The 22,429-nt window shown below is 43.4% G+C and overlaps 1 protein-coding gene across 1 annotated transcript in view; it reads left to right on the plus strand.

The window, feature by feature from the left end:
• suclg1 (succinate-CoA ligase GDP/ADP-forming subunit alph) overlaps positions 1-21,930 on the plus strand; it is a 78,321-nt gene extending 56,391 nt beyond the window's left edge. The window contains exons 8-9 of the mRNA XM_038793232.1: positions 8,152-8,340; positions 21,691-21,930. Coding sequence (XP_038649160.1) covers positions 8,152-8,340; positions 21,691-21,717 — 216 coding nt within the window. The 3' untranslated portion in view covers positions 21,718-21,930. The remainder of the gene's footprint in view (positions 1-8,151; positions 8,341-21,690) is intronic.
• The last annotated feature ends 499 nt before the right edge of the window (positions 21,931-22,429 follow it).

The following is a 22,429-nucleotide window of genomic DNA, read 5'->3' on the forward strand; positions in this document are numbered from 1 at the left end:
AGAAATATGTGCCACTGCTGAAGTGAATTGAAGATTCCTCCTAATGAGTCCTATGAATGAAAGTAAAACTCAGGTTCTGCCAGTAACTGGACTGTGGATGTTCCCAGATTTGCTCCCTGGTCTTGTGAAGTTAGCCAGTACAAGTGTTGGTCCAGGTGTTGCATTTGAGCTGGGTGGTGGGGCAGAGGGTTAATGAGAGTGAGGAGTTGGAGAAGGGGGTATAAAGAGACCAGGTAAAATACCACATCAATGCTGCTCAGTGATCCCTCATGGATATTTGATGAGGACAAACTTGAGTTCAGCCACAGTGCCATTACTGATTGTGTGATCTGTTAATATTCACTGTCTGAGCTAATCACAGAATTGTTATAGCACAGAAGGAGGCCATTCGGCCCATTGGGTCTGTGCTAGTTATCCCCCTGCACATTCTTCCTTTTAAGATAATCCGGTTCCCGCTTGAATGTCTTGATTAAACCTGCCTCTACCAGAGTCACAGGAGATCATTTCAGATCTTAACCACTCGCAGTGTAAAAAGAATTCCTCATATCTCATAGCTTCTTTTACTACTTACCTTAAATCTGTACCCCCTCATTCTCAATCCTTCTACCAGTCGGAACAGTTTTGCCTATCTACTCTGTCATTATCCCTCCTGTTTTTGAATACTTCTATCGTATCACTTAACAGTTCTAATTTTTCTAATCTGTTTCCCAACCTGAAGTTATTCCTCCCCAAAATCATTCTTGTGAGTCTTACCATAAATCCCGGGGGGTTTTGCTCCAGACCCCTTTATCCACCGGGAATCGTCGAATCAGCGCCGTTTGGGGCCCTTAAAAGAGCCCACAAGTCCTATTAAAGCGGGAGCTGCCGAACGTGCGGCTTAGCTCCGCATAGCCGCAACCGGAAGTCCCCTTGTGAGTCTTACCTGCGCTCTCTCTGATTGCCCAGAACTGGTTGCATTACTCCTGTTGAGGTCAAAGCAGTGACAAATTTAACCAAACTTCTTTACTTTTGTACTCTATGCACCTATTAATAACGATTGTATGCTTTATTAACCAGGCTCTCAACCTGTCCTGCCACCTTAAGACTTTTGCACATATTCAGGTTCTTCTGCTCCTGCATCCCCTTTGGAATTATACCTTAGTGTATAATTCTCGAGAAAACTCCTTTCTCTCCCGACAGATGCTGCCAGACGTGCTGAGATTTTCCAGCATTTTCTCTTTCGTTTCAGATTCCAGCATCCGCAGTAATTTGCTTTTCCCCTTTAGTGTATATTACCTCTCCATGTTGTTCATTCCAAAATGAAGCATTTCACACTCCTCGACATTGAATTTCATCTCCTTCCTATCTCCCCATTCCAACAACTTGTCTATGACCTTTTGAAATTCTACACTATCCTCACAGTTCACAATGCTTCCAAGTCTCGTACCATCCACAAATATCGAAATTGTGCCCTGTACACCAAGGGCTAGGCCATTAATATATATCAGGGAAGCAATGGTTTCAGCACTGACCCGAGGGAACTCGACGACAAACATTCCTTCAGCCCGAAAAACATCCATTATTCACAAAGATAAAGGCAAATTATTACGGATGCTGGAATCTGAAACAAAAACAGAAAATACTGGACTATCTCAGCAGGTCTGACCAACATCTGTGGAGAGAGAAGAGAGCTAACGTTTCAAGTCTGGATGATTCTTTGTCAAAGCTTCCAGATTCAACATGTTAGCTCCTTTCTGTCTCCACAGATTCTGTCACAACTGCTTAGGTTATCCAGCATTTTCTGATCCGTCAACCACAACTTTCTGTTTCCTGCCACTCAGCCAATTTCTTATCCATGGTCCTATTGTCCCTTTTACTCCATGATGTGAAAAATGGATACGTGGATTAGGAACGGCTACATGTTAGGAACCTTAAGGAGATAATTAAAAGAAATGTTCTAAAAATAATATTGAGCATACAGAGAATTCAGCTTATTATTTCTGTCAGAAAGATGTAATCACGTCACTTTTTTTCTGGTTAGATATTAGAAACTTGAAGGATAGCAGAGTTTGCGCATATCTGACATTAAATGAAAGGTTGGGAGGTCAGCGTGACTTGTTCTCGTGAGAATCCTTGTAGAATTCTCGTTGCAACAAGGAACCTGATTAAATCATGTAATATATTCAAAATATCAAGTAACCTATTTGAAAATGGTGTGCAGGTTAGGAGCATATTGCATCTTCTTAGATGTTGCTGAAATGAAAGGCACAGAGTTAAAAATATGGCAGTTGTTTCACATTTATTTCAATTTAAATGCATGTGATTTTTAAAAAAAAATCTTTCAGAATCAATACTAATTTAGATGGCAAAGATCTAATGTTGCTCCGGAAACTAGATGTTGGTTTCAAATAGATCAAATCTAACGTGTATTTCACACATAGGTGCTGGCCAAATTCCTCTGTGTACCGAAGACAGCCAGTGACATTGTATTTTAAGTTGTGTGGGTGGGATCGTGTAGAGGTTACTAATTTGGACTCCAGATCCTACCATAGCTGAGAATTTCAATTCTGGAAATAAAAAGCTGGCATCACTGAAAGCTGACACAATGCTATCAGATTGTTTGAAAGCTTCGCTAGTTCATCAATGTCCTTTGGCTAATCCATGCCCTGTTGCACAGCAATGTGATTGATTCTTTAACTGTCCTCTTGCATCAAGGCTCACCACTTCCTTGTGGTAACTAGGGATGGCCAATAACTGCCAGTAATTCTCACTTTACAGAATGAATTGGGGAAAAGAAAATCCCCAAGATAGCTTGGGTCATGTCTATTCTGCGTTTCTAACTTCATTTCAGCCTTGATTTGTCCTCCAGCCCTCAATTGGCTGAATCTGAGCTATCCTAATTCTTAAAATGAGTTATTGATAAATCTTCATCAATTTGTTAGTCGCATCAACCCTACACTCCAAACTCCTGCTGGCTTGATCATCATCATGAACACACTACAAGTTCAGAGGACTTTTCAATTCCAAATTTATTTTTGAAATATTTCTCCATGTCCCCTTTTGAAAGCTCTCGATTCTGTTTCCACCACCGTTTTGAGTAGGGCCCAACCACCTGCTGCAGAACAAAGTTTCTCCTAATTTCCTTCTTTGTTTTTTTGGTCATGATCTTAAATTGATGCCCTGGGTTATTAAATCACTAAACACAAGTTCTATTCCAGGAGGTTTTATTACAGTGGCACAGGAACTTGATGAGGTCGCATCTGGAATATGTATACAGTTTTGTTCTCTTTATTTGAAAATGAATATAATTGCATTAGAAGTAGTTCAGAGAAAGTTTACCCGACTCATTCCTGGGATGCAGGGCTTATTTTATGACGAGAGGCCGATGCAGGCTGGGCATATACCCATTGGTATTTAGAAGAACGAGCAGTGATCTTATTGAAACATGTAATAAGATCCTGAGGGGACTTAGTCGGGTGGATACAGGGAAGATGTTTCCACTTGTGGGGGAGACTACAACTAGGATACATTTCATTATTATTATACACTTTTTTGTAAATTTCGAGTACCCAATTCAGTTTTTTCCAATTAAGGGGCAATTTAGCGTGGCCAATTCACCTACCCTGCACATCTTTTTGGGTGGTGGGGGTGAGACCCACGCAGACACGGGGAGAATGTGCAAACTCCATACAGACAATGACCCGGGGCTGGGATTGAACCTGGGTCCTCGGCACCGCGAGGCAGCAGTGCTACCCACTGCGCCACAGTGCTGCCCTTAGGATGCAGTTTTAGACAGGGATGAGGAAAAATTATTTCTCTCAGAAGGTCATTAGTCTGTGGAAATCTTCTTCCCCAGAAAGCATTGGATGCTGGGTCATTGACTTTATTCAAGGCTGAGTTAGATAGGTTTTTGCTAGCCGTGGGAGTTGAAGGTTATTGGGAACAGACAGAAATGATGATCAGATCAGCCATGAACTAATCAATTAGCAGAGCAGGCTTAAGGGTTGAATAGCGTACACCTGCTCCAGTCCTATGTTCCTATATTCCCTCGCTGCTACATCCCCATTTATCTTATCAAGCCCCTTCATCAAATCACCGTTTACTTATCCCTGTCTTACTGAAGTGACCTAATTTCAATAGTTTTTCTTCATAACCATAACCAAATTAGAATTTTAGTGTATTACTTCTGCACCCATATCTTGGATACTCTTCCAAAAATAGAAAATTAAAAACTGTACATGTGTTCTAACTCCAGCCACACCAATGATTAATATAGATCTAATGTTACCTCCTTGCTTTTGTATTCTGTTATAAAATTAGATTCCCATGTAAAAAGTTTTATCAATTTGTCCACCTTTTTACGAGATTTAAGCATGCATTCCCTTCATTTTATTGTTGTTTCCTCTTATACCTTGGAGTATTTCACTGCATTAGAGGCACTACATAAAAGCAAGCTGTTGCTCCGAAGGTGCTGCTTTCCAAGTGGTGGTTTCCCTTCAGTACCTTGCTCAAGTACCCACTATTCATGCATGAACATTGACAGTAAATGTTGAGGGAATTTGACAATGCAGAGAGGAAGAGAACCACAGCTCAGCTAGATTCTGCCCTCAACCATTCACTTTCCACTGGTTAATAATAATAGTAATATAATAATAAGAACCTTTTATTGTCACAAGTATGAAGTTACTGTGAAAAGCCCCTAGTCGCCACATTCCAGCGCCTGTTCAGGTAAACTGGTACCGGAATTGAACCCATGCTGCTGGCCTTGTTCTGGATCACAAACCAGCTGACTAGGCCACTGAGCTGAACCAGCCCTTACAATAGTACAGTCACCCAGCTTAAATTAGATAAGCCAGGGTAACCTGGAACATCCATGATTTGTGTGGCTCTGGCCTCACCAGCTTAACCTAACTGAGCCTAACCTAGAGGGAGGTAGTGCCATAGAGGTATTGTCACTGGATCAGTAATCCAGAGATGCAGGGCAATCCTCTGCGGCCCCGGATTTGAATCCCACCATGGCAGATGGTGAATATGAATTCTAGAATTAAATATTGCAAAAAACTCATCTGGTTCACTAATGTCCTTTAGGGAAGGAAATCTGCCGTCCTTACCTGATCTGGCCCACATGTAATTCCGGATCCACAGCAATGTGGTTGACTCTTAAATTCCCTCTGAGATGGGCAATAATGTTGGCCCACGTCCCAGGAATGAATTAAAAGAAAGCCACTGGGGAGGAGTGACCATATTTAAGTCCTATATTTCAAGCCATGGAGTCACTTGCGGCACAGAAGGTGGCCATCAAGATCCTTGCCGCCTCTCTGTAGAGCAGACCAGTAGGTCCCGTTGCCTTGACCTATCCTTTAAATGCCAATCTTGAAATCATTGATTGTCTCCTGCTTCCATCCTCTCATGGACGGCAAGTTAATTGCCATTCAATAGTTAAAAAATTCTTCCCTGCATTCCCCTCAAAATCTGTGACCCATGGTCCCTGTACCGAACAATTTTTCCTTGTCCACCTGGTAAGCCTAGTAAATTTGTGGTTTGATTTTGGAAAAATCTAATGCAAATTTTCTTCAGGCATTTGCTATTTTGGATAGGGACAGAAGGACTGCTATTTCAAATTAAATTTTAGTTGACCTTTTATTCGTTCTCAAATTCACACTTTGGTCTGACAGGCATATGACTGGTATTAGTGCCTCTATTTTTCTCCCTGAGGGTGTCTGCACAGTAGTGGTGTGCAGTGGATGGCAAGTGTTTGATGCTGATTACACTAAAAGCCATTGTTGGCACAAGGGCCAGATGGTAGCTCTGACTGTAACATTAATCTCGGTTACCAGTGTTTCTCTTTGCAGATTTAGGGTTGAACCTAGTCCAAAGGAAGAAGATGTTGCTTTTCTTTGCTGCCAGACAGCTGTCGAGTGATACCAAAAAAGTCAGTTTAAGGCATTGTCAACGCAGCGTGTTAGGGATGTTCAAAGGGAGCTTCAAATTTGACAGACACTCATTGATAGTTTTGTTGCAATTTCCTTATGATTTTCATGTCCAGAGAATTACCACGTTTTCTAATTTTAAGCGTGGTGTTTTTTGAGTTGAAAGTCTTCAAGAAGCTAGTAACAACTGTCTGAAAGCTCCATAACCCACCCATAGCTGCCAGAGAACAGTGAAATACGCTTGAGGTGCAATCACTCTTGCGTCTGAGATTTGCTTCTCCTTCAGACCATAATAATAATAATCTTTATTGTCACAAGTAGGCTTACATTAACACTGTAATGAAGTTACTGCGTTCATCTATGCGGGGGTTACTTCACTGATATAGCCAAGACCTGTATCACGTGCTCTGGTCATAGATCTAAAAAGCAAGCACCAGTATATTTTAGTAAAGATTGGAGTGGATGCGTAATAATGGGTAGAAGTCAGTGATCTTCTAATTGTGCACCAATGACAGTAAGTCAACAATGTACTGTGTGCTTCACCTTTACCTATCACCATTTTTGGAGCACTTGACCACTGACACTAGGAGAAAGGGCTAACCTGTGAGGGTCTGTTTCGTTCTACTAAAACAGGCTATATTGCCTGATTCGTTCCAATTGGGAGTCAGCCATCCACTTGTGAAAAGGGGAAAAATTACAAACATTCTATTTTAACTGTTTTACTTTGAACACTTTAAAGAACAGTTTCTTCCTGGTGCACAGGATACATGTAATAATTTATAACCTTGCCTTCCTCTGTTAAATTATAAACAAGTATACTCTTGCTCAGTATCATTGCTCACTACTTATAAAACCTGTAATATTAGGCAGATAAGGAGCTCCCACGTTAGCACCTGTATTTATCTGGCTTTCATGCTATCAATCTCCCTTGCCCTCTTGCACATTGCACTATAGCCTCTCTGCCCACTGGACACTGAGTTTCCGTCCTCTGCTTAGTATCGTTGCTTCCCAGAGCCAGGGTCGCAGGTTCGATTCCCGCTTGGGTCACTGTCTGTGTGGAATCTGCATGTTCTCCCAGTGTCTGCGTGGGTTTCCTCCCGGTGCTCCGGTTTCCTCCCACAAGTCCCGAAAGACGTGCTTGTTAGGTGAATTGGACATTCTTCCTGTGTACCCGAACAGGCGCCGGAATGTGGCGACTCGGAGCTTTTCACAGTAACTTTGTTGCAGTGTTAATGTAAGCCTACTTGTGACAATAAAGATTATTATTATTACAGTCTGGGGGAGAAGGGTCCTGAAAGGCAAGAGTCCTGAATGCATCTCGAGTGTATTTCACTGTGACAATATTATTACAAACTCTTCACTGTCAAGATTGCTTTCTTTCACCTCTGCCTGTGCTTCCTCCTTCTCTGGCTGCCCAAAATTCTCGTCCATGCCATCATACTCCGAGGCTCAACTACTCATAAAAGACTAAACTGCCTCCCTGTGGCCAAACCTCCTCCAGTTGCAACGCATTCAAAAGCCTCCACCCAATCCTCAAACCTGGCATATCCCCATTACCCTTTTTCAAAGCTCCAGTTATCCCCTTGTGGCCATCGCAAAATTTGCATTTGTTCCGCCTGGGTTTTATTCGTTAATCGTTTTTATTTTTATATGTCAGGTTTGGTGTTTACCTACCTTAATGGGTATCTCACGCCTTTTATGTTGAAAGCATTGACTGCTCTCCTAACACTGGGTTACTTCTACTGGCAGTAAAGCTTAGTCAGGATTGAGAAGTGTCAATGTTTCAGATCGTTGACCTTGCACCAAAATCGATGATGAAAAGTCACTGACCTGAATCATTAAGTCTGATTCTCTCCACACACGCTGTCGGGCCTGCTGCAAATTTCCAGCATTTTCTGATTTGATATTTCATATGACTAAGTGCTTTGCTCAGCCAATCCGGAGAGCAGTGAAGAGTCAGCCACATCAATGTGAGGCTTGAGTCATGTATAGACCACACAAAGGACAGCAGGCTTCTTTCCCTGGAGGACATTAACGTACTAACTGGATTTTTAATGATGAATCTACAGTTTCATAGTCACTTTTGATTTTACATTTTATTTTCAGCTTTTTTTCTTCAAATTCCTGAATTTAAAATCTCAACCCATCACGGGGTTGAACTCATTCACTGGTCTACTGGTCCAGTAACGGACATCTACCTGTCAGTGCTTAATGATCGATTTGTTGCTTACTGTTTTTACAGGGCCCCAATGCGAAACCAGTGGTCTCGTTCATTGCTGGTCTTACTGCACCGCCAGGCCGGAGAATGGGACATGCTGGTGCCATCATTGCAGGAGGCAAAGGTGGAGCCAAGGAAAAGATTGCTGCCCTTCAGCATGCTGGAGTGGTAATCAGCATGTCCCCTGCCAAGCTAGGTAGCACCATACATAAGGTAAATATGAGTTTTGGTTCCAGAATTTACAGAGAATGCAAAACCTGAACACTGGGCATGTTTTATCATCTGTAAGGTCCTCCATATGAATTTGGACCTTAGTGTAAACACCTCCCTTTCTTCACACAGTCAAAATCATTCCGACTTTTTCTTATCTATCGCTGATATGCGGACTGTCCTAAATGATCTTCATCCAGTCCTCAGCTTTGATTTTCCTTTATGATTGTGAGCCACTTCAATTTCATAAAATCTTGCAGCACAGAAGGGGCACCATTTGGCCCATCACCCCTGTGCTGGCCCCTTGAAAGAACTGTCCATTTCATGAGTTAAAGAAAAGCGTTACTCAAAGGTAAATTAAAACTTTGCCCAGCTTATTCAAATGCAAAAGTAGCCTATTGGATGCCTGTTGAGTTAAGCCTTTTTAAAAAAAATAAATTTAGTGTATCCAATTAATTTTTTTACAATTAAGGGGCAATTTAGCATGGCCAATCCACCTACCCTGCACATCTTTTGTGGGGTTGTGGGGGTGAAACCCACGCAAACATGGGGAGAATGTGAAAACTCCACACGGACAGTGACCCAGAGCCGGGATCGAACCTGGGACCTCAGCGCCGTGAGGCAACAGGGCTAACCCACTGCGCCACCGTGCTGCCCGAGTTAAGCCTTTTAATTGGAAAACACCTGTTCAACTTCGTACAGTTCAGTTTGTGGTCAGTGACCACTGAGCTGACCAGGTCTCTATATGATTCCTGTCGCTTTGAACACAGCTTTTGATGCCTCACCCTAGACCAAGGCTCTTTATATCTGTCAACCCCTCATCACAGCAATAGGAGAGATGCAGAATTCTTATTCCTTCTTTAGCCACATACCTTTTCTTAAAAAAACACACAGTGGAAGTCACATAGAAGCAGTAAATATGACCCATCTCCTGGGACCATCTGCCTTCTAGGTTTAACTTGTCTCCTGAAAATGCTGTAAATATTTTTAAAAAAGGGTTCAATTGTTTTTAAAGAAAGCAATTCCTGGACTCTACACTCTGAGTGTTCTAGGTTTGGTTCCAACTGTTGTGCTCCACTTGCTGCTTTGCTGTCCTTGCCCAACGATTGAGTATCTTATCTTGCTGTAACATGGCTTCCTACACAGTGTGGCCACCCTCTCTCTTGTGATGCTTTCATCGGCATATCCCTTAGAGAGCTCCACACATGGCTCCGCATATCGCTCTGCACCACAGGGCTGCTGTTATTCTCTCTCGGTGGCAGCACTCTACAAGACAGCCAGGCACACCATGCTGTGTGATCCTTGCTATTGGGCAGATTGACACACTACCCTGCTGACTTGCCACGTTCCCTGGTGCATTGATCCAAGGCATGCACGTTAATACATTCCTGAGATTATTCAAATGAAAACTAATGCTACTTTAGCACGGAATAATACAGCTGTTAAAAAAACTTCCGATTTTGCTTGTTAGCTGCTACATTGCTTGTACCGTGATCATTTCAAGGCATGTCATTTCAGAGGGAAAACATGACTTTCCTGTGGCCCCACCATCTTCTCAAACTGCACGTCTTTTCAATTTGTGAAGCTGCTTTTTTAAAAACTTGAGTTTGAATACTCTGGCTACATATTGCAATTTGGGGCCTCACGGTAGCACGGTGGTTAGCATCAATGCTTCACAGCTCCAGGGTCCCAGGTTCGATTCCCAGCTGGGTCACTGTCTGTGCGGAGTCTGCACGTCCTCCCTGTGTGTGCGTGGGTTTCCTCCAGGTGCTCCGGTTTCCTCCCACAGTCCAAAGATGTGCGGGTTAGGTGGATTGGCCATGCTAAATTGACCCTAGTGTCCTAAAATTTAAGGTTAAGGTGGGGTTGTTGGGTTACGGGTATAGGGTGGATACGTGGGTTTGAGTAGGGTGATCATTGCTCGGCACAACATCAAGGGCCGAAGGGCCTGTTCTGTGCTGTACTGTTCTAAAAAAAAAAGAAGTACATAGAACCTTTGACCATTTCTAACATCTCGGTATTCTTGGAATCTCAATTTTCCTGGAAAGGTGGAGTATTTTTTACAAATTGCATCTTTTTGCTGAAATGTTGCCCGTGCTGTACTTTTCAAGTCCTGGGTCACAAGGCTAGCAGGTTTGGGGAATAGAAATATCATACTGATTTATTAGGTAAGTGCACTGCTCACAGTCGCACTGTATCACAAAGGCCGGTTTTAGTTTCCAGCCTGTGCTGATTCTAACTGAAGCTTTGGCAGTACAACTGGTCTTGGACTAAGATAACCCAGAGCATAAGGGCCTTATCACGACCCAATAAGTCCCACTGATGTGTGTGTGTGTGTGTGGATTGGGTTTGACTGTGCCTCCACTTAGTCGAATAGCCTATCTGCCTTGTACCAGAAGGGAGGGGTTCCATTCGTACATCTTCATGCAGTCCCTATTCAAATTGTTTCAGCCTGATTTTTACCCTCGGCCGCAGCTCCAGGACCACCCTGGTTAAAGGTGGCAATTGACAATTTGGGACTGCAACCATGGTACACCAGCCATCGGGCTCCTTCTCAGGTTTCACACCATCGACCGCCTCTGTTTTAAATGTCAATTTAGTTTAGTGGTAGTAATCTGAACAAAGGGTAACAGTTTCAAGCCCCATTCCTGTATTTGAGTATATATTATAATCAGGTTGGCAGTTCCGTGCAGTGTTGTGGGAAAGTGGTATTGTTAGACATGAAGAAGGGCAGGAGGTACATTGGGACATAGGTTTGTCAGGTTTTCCTATAAAACAGTAGGGGCTACATTTTAAAGTAATTGATTTGTTGTGAAGCACTTGGGAGTATGCTGAGAGCCTAAATGGTGCTTTATAAGAATGCAAGCCTTTTTTCCAAAGTGTCAAAAAGATTGTTTCTGTTACCATTTGCCGTGCCATCCATCTTAACACTGTACGAAATAGCAGTGACGTGTGGCAATATTTCACTTGTTTCATGGAGTCGCACTACAGCTTCTGGCGGGTTGCAAAATACCTAGTCTACTCATTGGAATGAATCGATAGCTTATGTTGTTTCCCTTTAACAAATCAGTTCAAATAATTGTTTTAGTATTGGCATAATGTGCTGGATTTATTGATGAAATAGCGCACTGGGACCCGAAGTCTGCTAGTTAGATTGTCTTAAAAATATCTTTTCACATGGGATTACCAGACATTTGCACGAGGAAACTACAGGGGGAATAACAGGCACTGAGACTGAGCAACCTAGCCTGACTATACCTTCAATGCTGTGCAGATTTTCTTCCCGAAAATTTGACTCGCTGTTTTGCATTTATACTTCCTCAATAGATGGAGGCTATGGAGTACAGTAATCCATAAACTGTGAATGCAAGTCACGCCAAAACTGTTTGAGAATTTGCATTCTGTTTAAAAATAAATAAATAGTTGGTATCAGGGACAATGACCATGACGCTGTTGCATTGTCATTGCTTGTAGATCTGGAATCCTGCCACTTCACTGGTCTGTCCTCAGGACCACTGATTTGGCTCTCAGTTTCCCTCCGAAGTGGCCTGTAAACCACTGAGCTCTATGAAGGCAAGTAGGGATAGACAATAAATACTGGCTGTGTTATGCTGCCCAAAAGCCTGAGATCGATCTTAAAAGATCAAAACCCTCAAGAAAGAGTTGGGAGATTTCTGGAAGAATTTCCCTGCAGCCATCCTTTTAAGCAGTGCCTGCTATGGCTCAGTGGGTGGCACTCTTGCCCCAGTCAGCAGGTTGTGAGTTCAAGTCCTGCTGTAGGACTTAGAGCACACATATCAAGGCTGACACTCGAATGACAAGGGAGTGTTGCATGGTTGGAGTTGCTGTCTTTTGGACATCATGCTAAACTGAATCCACGACTGTGTTCTCAACTGAGAGGTAAAATATCCCATGGTATCATTTTGAAGACGAGCAGGAGAGATGTCCCCGGCGCCCTGATCAGTAATTATCCATCAAGCAACATGACAACTCTTTGGTAGACTGCAGAGGTTCAAGGAGGAGGCACAGCACCGCCTTCATGTGGGCAATTTCGGATGGTCAATAAATGCCGGCCTAGCCCGTGATGCCCACATCCCATAAACAAATTTTAAAAAACAAACACCACCCTAAAATACTGGTCAGAATCACATAACAAAAATGGGATCTTGGTTTGTTCATTTACTGTAAAGAAATGGCCCTAAGCACAATGATACAAGATGTGAATGCTGGTAGCAACATGCTGGCGCAGTGGTTAGCATTGCTGCCTCATGGCGCCGAGGTCCCAGGTTCAATCCCGGCTCTGGGTCAGTCTGTGTGGAGTTTGCACATTCTCTCCGTGTTTGCGTGGGTTTCGACCCAAAACCCAAAAGATGTGCAGGGTAGGTGGATTGGCCACGGAAAAAATGAATTGGGCACTCTAAATTTTTTTTAAAAGTGTGAATGCTTGTTAATGCCACCAAGTGGCAGCAAAACACAGTTTATCTGAGCTCCTTGACTTCTTTGGCTGTGATAAAAGCCAACACTGAAGATGCAAGGTTAAGATGAGCGTGAACCTTGATGAATTGGCGATGCGATTACTATTTATTATGCCTACAAATGACCAGGAAATAATGATACCTAGCTGCAGGTTGAAAGTCATTGTTCTGCACCGTTGTCTTTTCAAGACAGTCTTCTATTTCTTTGACTTCTTGTTATCAACTGAATTAACTTAAAGATGTGTGAGTATATGCTGCCATTTAGTAATATACTGATACTCTTAATTCTCCATTTCTCTATATTTTTGAAAGGAAAGTACTTGCATTTCTTTTTCTTTATTCATTTATGGAATGTGAGCTGGCAAGGCCAGCATTTTTGTCCATCCCTAAATGGCCTTTCTTGAATCGCTGCAAGTCCACCCGTGGTGCTGTTCGGGAGGAAGTTCAAGTGAAATGAAATGAAAATTGCTTATTGTCACGAGTAGGCTTCAATGAAGTTACTGTGAAAAGCACCTAGTAGCCACATTCCGGCGCCTGTCCGGGAAGGCTGGTACTGGAATCGAACCGTGCTGCTGGCCTGCTTAGTCTGCTTTAAAAGCCAGCGATTTAGCCTGGTGAGCTAAACCAGCCCCGAGTGCAGGAACGTTGATATATTTGCAAGTCAGGATAGTGAGTGGCTTGGAGGGGACTTTCAGGTGGTGGTGCTCCCATGTATCTGCTACCCTTGTCCTTCTAGATGGGTAGTGGTCATAGGTTTCAAAGGTAATATCCTGAGTTCTTGCAGTGCGTCTTGTCAATGATGGCAATGTAACGTTGCCATAGTCTCAGATTACCATAGGCTTCTTTCTTCTTTGAGGGGGGAGAGCTGACTGGTGGTGATATAACCTGAGGACCACTACACCTCAGGCGAGGAGCAAGGTTGAGAAGGCGGAGCCATGAATAACCTCAGCCGATGCGGGAATTGTATTATGAACCAGCTGCCCAGCTAACTGAGCTAAACCGGCTCCATGATGCATACTACTGCTACTGTGTGTAATTGACGTGGGAGCAAATTTTTTTTGGATGGTGTTCGGATCTCAGACCAGACCCTGACATAAAATTCTGACAGTGCAGAAGGAGGCCATTCAGCCCTTCGAGTCTGTGCTGATTCTCTGAAAGAGCACCCTACCCAGGCCCACTGCCCTACCCTATCCCCATAACCCCATCTAACCTGTATATCTTTGACACTAAGGAGCAATTTAGCACGTCCAATCCACCTAACCTTTACATCTTTGGTTAGGATGCCAGACCAGAACCCCAAACATTTTGAATTTGTGAAACTGTGAGGAAAGGATACCTCACCCCAGCGATGACTCTGACCAATATGCATCTTTTATGTGAAAATAAACTTTAATTTAAACACAGAATTAACCACATTTACATCAAAGAAAATAGCTTTACAATTATCAGTTAAACAGTTCTTAAGCACAAGGAAAAACTTAAACTTACGCCTTACACCTTCACTAACTCCAATCAAGCAACTCCAATACAGTTCAAATGCCAGTTATAAATAAAGTTAACAGAATAGATTTACTTATCTTGTAGAGATTTTTAAGAGGGAATCTTTCAAGAGCAACCTGAAAATCCTTCTGTCTTGTCAGGAGCTCCTGTTCAACCTGACAGCATTTGGCAAAGCTGCTGTTCAATTTAAAAGCCTACAACAGACTACAAAACTATAGACAGACCTGGCTCCTCCCATTATTACATACTCTGTGTCCCACGATGATGTTCCAACACCTGCTTAGCTAGAACTAAATACAATCCCTCATAAGTTATTTACTCTCCAAGGAAGCTGCAGCAATCATAAAAATGTTGCATTGGGCATCTCTCTGTAAACAAGTAAATGGTTAAAATTAATAATTACCTCATCTTTTATGACTTGAAAATTACAGCTTTAGCAGACATATAGTCTGGATGCCTTAACCTAGATTCTTTAATAATACTGCAACAAATATATACCTTAACCCAGGCTTTTAAAAAACCTTATTGCAATAGATATTAAATGAAATATAGAACATAGAACATAGAACAGTACAGCACAGAACAGGCCCTTCGGCCCTCGATGTTGTGCCGAGCAATGATCACCCTACTCAAACCCACGTATCCACCCTATACCCGTAACCCAACAACCCCCCCCTTCACCTTACTTTTTAGGACACTACGGGCAATTTAGCATGGCCAATCCACCTAACCCGCACATCTTTGGACTGTGGGAGGAAACCGGAGCACCCGGAGGAAACCCACGCACACACGGGGAGGATGTGCAGACTCCGCACAGACAGTGACCCAGCCGGGAATCGAACCTGGGACCCTGGAGCTGTGAAGCATTTATGCTAACCACCATGCTACCGTGCTGCATACATACCAATTTCTTACATTCATCACAATGTGATGCCAATCAAATGGGCTGTTTTGTCCTGGATGGTGGTGAGCTTCTTGAGTGTTGACGGAGCTGCATTCATCCAGGCAAGTGGAGAAGATTGCTTCATATTCTTGACTTTGCCTTACGCCTTGCAGATGGTCAGCAGGCTTTGGGGAGTCAGGAGGCCAGTTACTTACCACAAGTATCCCAGCTTCTGACCTTCTCTTGTAGCCACAGCATTTATACAGCTAGTCCAGTTCAGTTTCTGTTCAATGGTAACACCCAGGATATTGATAATGCGGGATTCAGCGATGGTAATGCCGTTGAATGTCATGGAACAGAAGTTAGATTCCCACTCGTTGGAGTTGGTCATTACCTGATACTTATGACGCTAATGTTGCCTGCCACTTGTCAACCCAAGCTTGGATGTTGTCCAGGTTTGCTGCATTTGGATATGGACTGCTTCAGCATCTGAGGAGTTGTGAATGTGCTGAACATTGTGCAATCATCAGCAAACATCCCCACTTCTGACTTTACGGTGGAAGGAAGGTCATTGATGAAGCAGCTGAAGATGGTTGGGCCTGGGACACTACCCCGAGAAACTCCTGCAGTGATGTTTTAGAGCTGAGATAATTGACTTCCAACAAACAGAACCACCTTCCTTTGTACCAGGGATGATTTCAACCAGTGGAGAGTTTCCCCCCTGACTCCCATTGACTCCAGTTTTGCTTGGGCTCCTTAATGCCATACTTGATGTCAAGGGCTGTAACTCTCGCCTTGCCTCACCTCACCTCATTTAGCTCTTTTGCCCATATTTAATGTTTGAACGATGTCTGTAACGAGGTCAGGGGCTTGTGTAGCCCTGGTGAATCCCAAACTGTGCGTCTATGGCAGATTATTGCCAAGCAAGTGCTGCTTGTTAGCACTGTTGATGACCCCTTCCATCACTTTACTGATCGAGAGTAGACTGATAGGTTGTTAATTGGCCGGGTTGGATTTGTCCAACTTTTTTGTGTACGGGATATACCTGGGCAATTTTCCATGTTGTCGGGTAAATGCCAGTATTGTAGCTATGCTGCAGCATTTTGACTAGGAGAGCAGCAGGTTCAGGTTCCTCAGTACTATTGACGGAATATTGACAGTGTTTAAAGTCTTTGCAGTATCCAGTGCCTTCGGTTGTTTCCTGTCTTCACGTGGAGTGAATCGAATTGGCTGCAGACTGGCATCTGTGACACTGGGGTCTTCCGGAGGAGGTCGAGATGGATCATCACTCGGCACTTCTGGCTGATGATAGCTGCAAATGCTTCAGCCTTGTCTTTTGCACTGATGTGCTGGGCTCCTCTATAATTGAGGATGGGGATATTTGTGCAGCCTCCTTTTCCAGTTAGTTGTTAATTAACCACCACCATTCATGACTAGATATGGCAGGTCTGCAGAACTTGGATCTGATCCGTTGGTTGTGGAATTGCTTAGCTGTGCCAGTCACTTGCTGCTTATGATGTTTGGCACGCAAGTAATCCTGTGTTGTAGCTTCATCAGCTGGACCACTCATTTTTTGGTATGCCTGGTGCCGCTCCTGGCATGCTCTCTTGCAATCTTCATTAAACCAGGGTTGATCCCTGGCTTGGTGATAGGGGTAGAGTGGGATATATGCTGGGCCATGGTTACAGATTGTGGTTGATTACAATTCTACTGATGGCGTACAACACCTCATGGCTGCCCGGTCTTGAGTTCATAGAGTCATAGAATTAACAGTGCAGAAGGAGGCCATAGGACTGGTTTAGCTCACTGAGCTAAATCGCTGGCTTTTCAAGCAGACCAAGCAGGCCAGCAGCACGGTTCAATTCCTGTACCAGCCTTCCCAGACAGGCGCGGGAATGTGGCGACTAGGGGCTTTTCACAGTAACTTCATTGAAGCCTACTTGTGACAATAAGCGATTTTCATTATTTTTCATTTCATTCAGCCTATCGAGTCTGCACCAGCTCTTGGAAAGAGCACCCTACCCAAGCCCACACCTCCACCCTATCGCGATAACCCAGTAACCCCACCCAACACAAAGGGCAATTTTGGACACTCAGGGCAATTTATCATGGCCAATCCAGCTAACCTGCACATCTTTGGACTGTGGGAGGAAACCGGAGCACCCGCAGGAAGCCCACGCAGACACGGGGAGAACGCGCCGACTCCACACAGTGACCCAAGCCGGGAATCGAACCTGGGACCATGGAGCTGTGAAGCAATTGTGCTAATCACTGTGCTTCCCCGTGCTGAGTTGCTAGATCTGTTCGAATTCTAGTCCATTTAGCAAAATGGTAATGCCACTCCACATGCCACACAGGACTTTGTCTCCACAAGGGCTGTGTGGTGGTCACTCCTACTAATATTGGCATGGACAGATGACAAGTTGGTGAGGATGAGGTCAAGTATGTTTTTCCCTCTTGTTGGTTTCCTCAGCACCTGCCGCAGACCCAGCCCTTTAGGACTCGGCCAGTTCGGTCTGTCGTGGTGCTACTGAGCCATTCTTGGTGATGGACATTAAGTCCCTTACCGAGAGTACATTTTTCCCCCTTGCCACCCTCCATACTTCCTCCAAGTGGTGTTCAAATGGAGGAAAAAAATGAAAATGCAATGAAAAACGCTTATTGTCACGAGTAGACTTCAACAAAGTTACTGTGAAAAGCCCCTAGTCGCCACATTCCGGCACCTGTCCGGGGAGGCTGGTACGTGAATCGAACCGCGCTGCTGACCTGCTTGAAAAGCCAGCGATTTAGCTGAGTGAGCTAAACCAACTAAATCATTTAATGGTGGTGGTGGTGGGTGCTGTATGTAGTAAACAGGAAGAAGCTCCCTTGTCCATGTTTGACCTGATGTACTGAAACTTCATCGGGTGCAGTGTCGATGTTGAGGGTTCCCGGGCAACTCCCTCCTGATTGTAGGCCACTGTGCCGCCATCTCTGCTGGGTCTGTCCTGCCAGTGAGACAGGGTAGACCCATTAGGAATGATGACAGTGGTGTCTAGGAAATCATCTGTAAGGTGTAATTCCACGAGTATGACTATGTCAGGTTGCTGCTTGACTAGTCTGGGAGACAGCTCTCCCAATTTTAACACACTCCCAAATGTTGGTAAAGAGGACTTTGCAGAGTCCACAGGGCTGAATGGCAATTTTTCTCTGCTGTGTATTCTTTTGAAATAAAGCATTTAAAAAAAAAACTATCCAAGAAGGAAGAAAAGTTCACAATGGGCCAAGGGCAGTGAAATCTGCACATTTCTGTATATATGTTGAGAAATCCAGCCAGCAGCACACAGCACTCTTAAGGTTGGATAGGGTAGGAAAGAAGACAGGATAAATGAATCAGTTTGCTTTTGCAAATAATACATGTACTAGGAGCAGAATTAGGCCATTCAGCCCATTGAATCCGCTCCGTCATTCAATCATGGCCGTTAAGTTTCTCATCCCCATTCTCCTGCCTTCTCCCCCATAACCCCTGCTCTCCTTATTAATCAAAAACCTATCTATCCCTGTTGTAAAGACACTCGATGATTTTATAACTTGCAATGAAGTTTTTTTTAAAGCGTTCAGTAGAGTACATCAAATTAAAGATCTCTGTACTGACTGTCGCTCTCCTACAGTTCATTTTTCTATCTTGCCTGGGAGAATAACAACCAAAAAAGAATATGCCACTGGAGCAAGATGAAGGACAGGAAAATAATTCAGTGATTGGACTAGAGTTTATTAATAACAATAGGTAGGCAGCAGTAATTGTTTTGTATATGTATTGATATACATTTTAAATTCTACAGTTAAACTGATTGTGGGGTGACCAGGTTAAAGGTGGAGAAATAAGTTTGTTGAAGGTAGAATTCAATTATTTTGATGAAAGTCTTTTAAATTTTTTTTGTTTGCAGTCGTACTGTTCAATTCCCAGAAGCTAGTTGTGTGGGAGAGTTATTTGTGCACACTGTTTTCGCAACATCTTTAAGTGGAGTGCTTAAGAGCTTTAGGATCACTGTTCCACAGTAGTTGTCAGAGCCTTTCACTACCGGACTCTGGTTGCTTATATATTATTTGCGAACCCAGGCATGGAGTTGTCAGCAACCTATTGAACCGCGGAAAGTCCCAACTAAGCCCAGTCTAATCCCCACTCAACATCCACACTCATCTCAGGAAAGATTGGCAGATAGAGATTCAGGAGCAAGGACGCCGGCTGACTGTCTTCTGTTTCTGTTCGCTCCACACCCCCTCTCCTTAATCCACGATGATGTGCCAGGTTAGCATGCAGATTAAAAGGAAAGGTTGCTGGAAATCTGCAATGTAAACAGACACTGCTGGAACACTCAGCAGGCCAGACAGCATCTATAGGGAAGTTGGGATATAATATTTTGGTGATCTTTTTGTTTCTTGCCTACTGCCTTGACTAAGATTTGAGAGTTTGCAGCAGGCAAGGGAACTTTCTGATCTCTTCAGTAAATTGGTTAACATTACTAATTAGCTGTCAGAATTAAGTAGTTGGTAACATTTATTTCACGATTTAATTTCCTTTCAGAGGGTCAGTGGAGACTCGATAGGCTGAATGGCCTTCTGCATTGTAGGGATTCTATGATAACAGTCTGTGTGACTTTAACACCAGCCTGAATTAACACAGGAATCCATCTTGTGTTTCCTATAAAATTAGTAACATTTTCAACCAGTGCTTTCCAAAGAATGTCCCTCAAGGTGCATGGAATCTTTTATATACGCTGCTGCATTTAGCCTTGTAATTCCATCTGCCTTCGGTTTCTTCTCTCTTCGTGCCTTTCGCTGAACTATTGAGCTAGCAGACACTGCTGAAAGGCCTGCTGTTATGAGATATCCAGAGGTTCAGTGCATTGCTTGTTTCTCCCCCATCCTGAGGAGAAATGCCCAGCTTCCTCAGCATCTTCCTGCAGCAGGTCAAGCAATGCAGAACGTGCATCATGCTGCTTCATGTCCTATCATTACCAGCCTGCTGAGCAGCATATATTGCTGTGATGCTCAAATGTATGTCTTGGCATTCCGTCTTATCACTTTGATGAATGTCCTTATTAGAGATGTGCGTGCGTGCTTTTAAAAAAAAGATCTATATATCACACCCTCACTGCCTCCCCCACCCTGATGCTCATTTTCTGTTGAGGTTACTTTGTCCTACTTGTGACCAAACTGGGTCTGCCTTCCTTAAAAACAGCAGGAACAGCCCCCATTGCACCTGTCACCATTATGGGCTGTCAGCCAAACTGGGTCAACAGCAGCAGCTTGCATTTATGTAGCACCTTTTACACAGTGAAATGTCCCCCAAGGTGCTTCACAGGAGCGTCGTTGAACATAATGTGACAACGAGCCTGCCAGCAGACATGAAGACAGGATGGGTAGATTCTGAGGAGTGAGGGAAGAGAGGTGAAGAGGATTATGTAGTGAACTCCAGAGCTTAAGGGCACAGACAGCTAAAGGCACACAAGGTCAGTTGTAGGGTAAAGATAAGTGGATGCGCAAGAGGCTGGAATTGCAGAGTCAGGATGCAGGAGGGGTGATGGGCTTCATAAATGTGATGCTGCATTCTGCTTGCAGTTCAAAACTCTTAACGGCAAAGAAGAATTTTTTTTGAATTGTTGCATTAAAAAGTGAAATAATGTTTGATTGGGGAAATAGTTTTGAGAGAGACTGGGTGGATTTGAATTTAATATTTTAAACCCAAATTCAATAGGTTTTCATTTTTTTCATGGAATTTACAGTGCAGAAGGAGGCCATTTGGCCCATCAAGTCTGCACCGGCTCTTGGAATGAGCACCCTACCCAAGCCCATACCTCCACCCTATCCCCATAACCCAGTAACCCCAACTAACACTAAGGGCAATTTGGACCCAGAGGACAATTTAGCATGGCCAATTCACCTAATCTGCACATCTTTGGACTGTGGGAGGAAACCAGAGCACCTGGAGGAAACCCATGCACACACGGGAGAATGTGCAGACTCCACACAGACAGTGACCCAAGCCGGGATTCGAACCTGGGACCCTGGAGCTGTGAAGCATTTGTGCTAACCACTATGCTACCGTGCTGCTTGGTTAAGGGGAGACAAGTTGAAAATAATAAAAGTTATATTTAGGCCTGATCAAGAGGGTTTTATTCAGAGTAACCAGTACATTGAGAGATGGAGTATGAAGTTTAAAAACCCTGGAATCTTTTCTAAATCAATTAGATGCATTAATGGAAGGACTTTGGGGTTAGACTGCTCGCAGAAGCCAGGATTGGGCGATCATCTGTTAGATGATCAGAATTTTTTTTTATGGTGGTATTTACCGCACTGCAAAAAGAAGAGGTGTTACCGAGTACTGTTGATGCAGTTTTAATGAGATTAAAAACACTGCCTCTTTAATTTAAGAAAGAATCACTTTGAGTTCAGAATTTGAACCTGCTTTTGATAAATGAGATGCCACTTTGATTATTTTTACCTCTTTTCCAGGAGTTTGAGAAGAGGAAGCTGCTGTAAATACCCGACAAAAATGGTCTTTAGAACAAGAAATATAAGCTTCTCGCACAATCCAGTGCCTCAATCGTCCACCTCACTGTTTCAATCATCTGGATGAAGTGACTGAATCTATATTAAACCGAACAGAGCCATATACATATGTTTTGTCTATTTTGTCTGAATCTGTACACTAGATGAAACACCCACACAGAAAATAAATAGTTTAAAAAACCAGTTAACTTGTGTGTTTTTCTTGGAGTAAAACATTTTTGACTGCGGAAAAGCTTGGTGCTTAAAGACAGGAGATGAAATAGCCCCACTTGTTCACACGTCAACCCCTGACTCACCTCAAAATACCCCTCAATTCTTCCAGTGCAGAGTTGCATGATTTTGATATCAACAATTGGCACCCGCTACTTTGTTGAACTTTTTGTTGCCATAATCCCATTCCTTTTTGTTCTAAGGAGGTCAAAGCTAGACCCTACCAACTAGAAAGGCTGATTGTACTTAAAATTGACAGACCATCAGGACCAGATCAGATGCATCTGAGGATACTGAGTGAGATCAAGTGGAAAGTGGAAATCTTCCAATCTTTGGTTACAGGGGCGGTGCTAGCTAGAGGGCTGGGGAATAGCGAATGTTAACCCTTGCTCAAAAAAAGCATGTAAGGATAAGCCTAGCCAGACAGTTTAAGCTTGGTGGTGGCAAAACGTTAATGAACGATAATGTGGAA

The sequence above is a fragment of the Scyliorhinus canicula genome, chromosome 3 (genome assembly GCF_902713615.1).
Source record: "Scyliorhinus canicula chromosome 3, sScyCan1.1, whole genome shotgun sequence".
Classification (NCBI taxonomy): domain Eukaryota; kingdom Metazoa; phylum Chordata; class Chondrichthyes; order Carcharhiniformes; family Scyliorhinidae; genus Scyliorhinus; species Scyliorhinus canicula.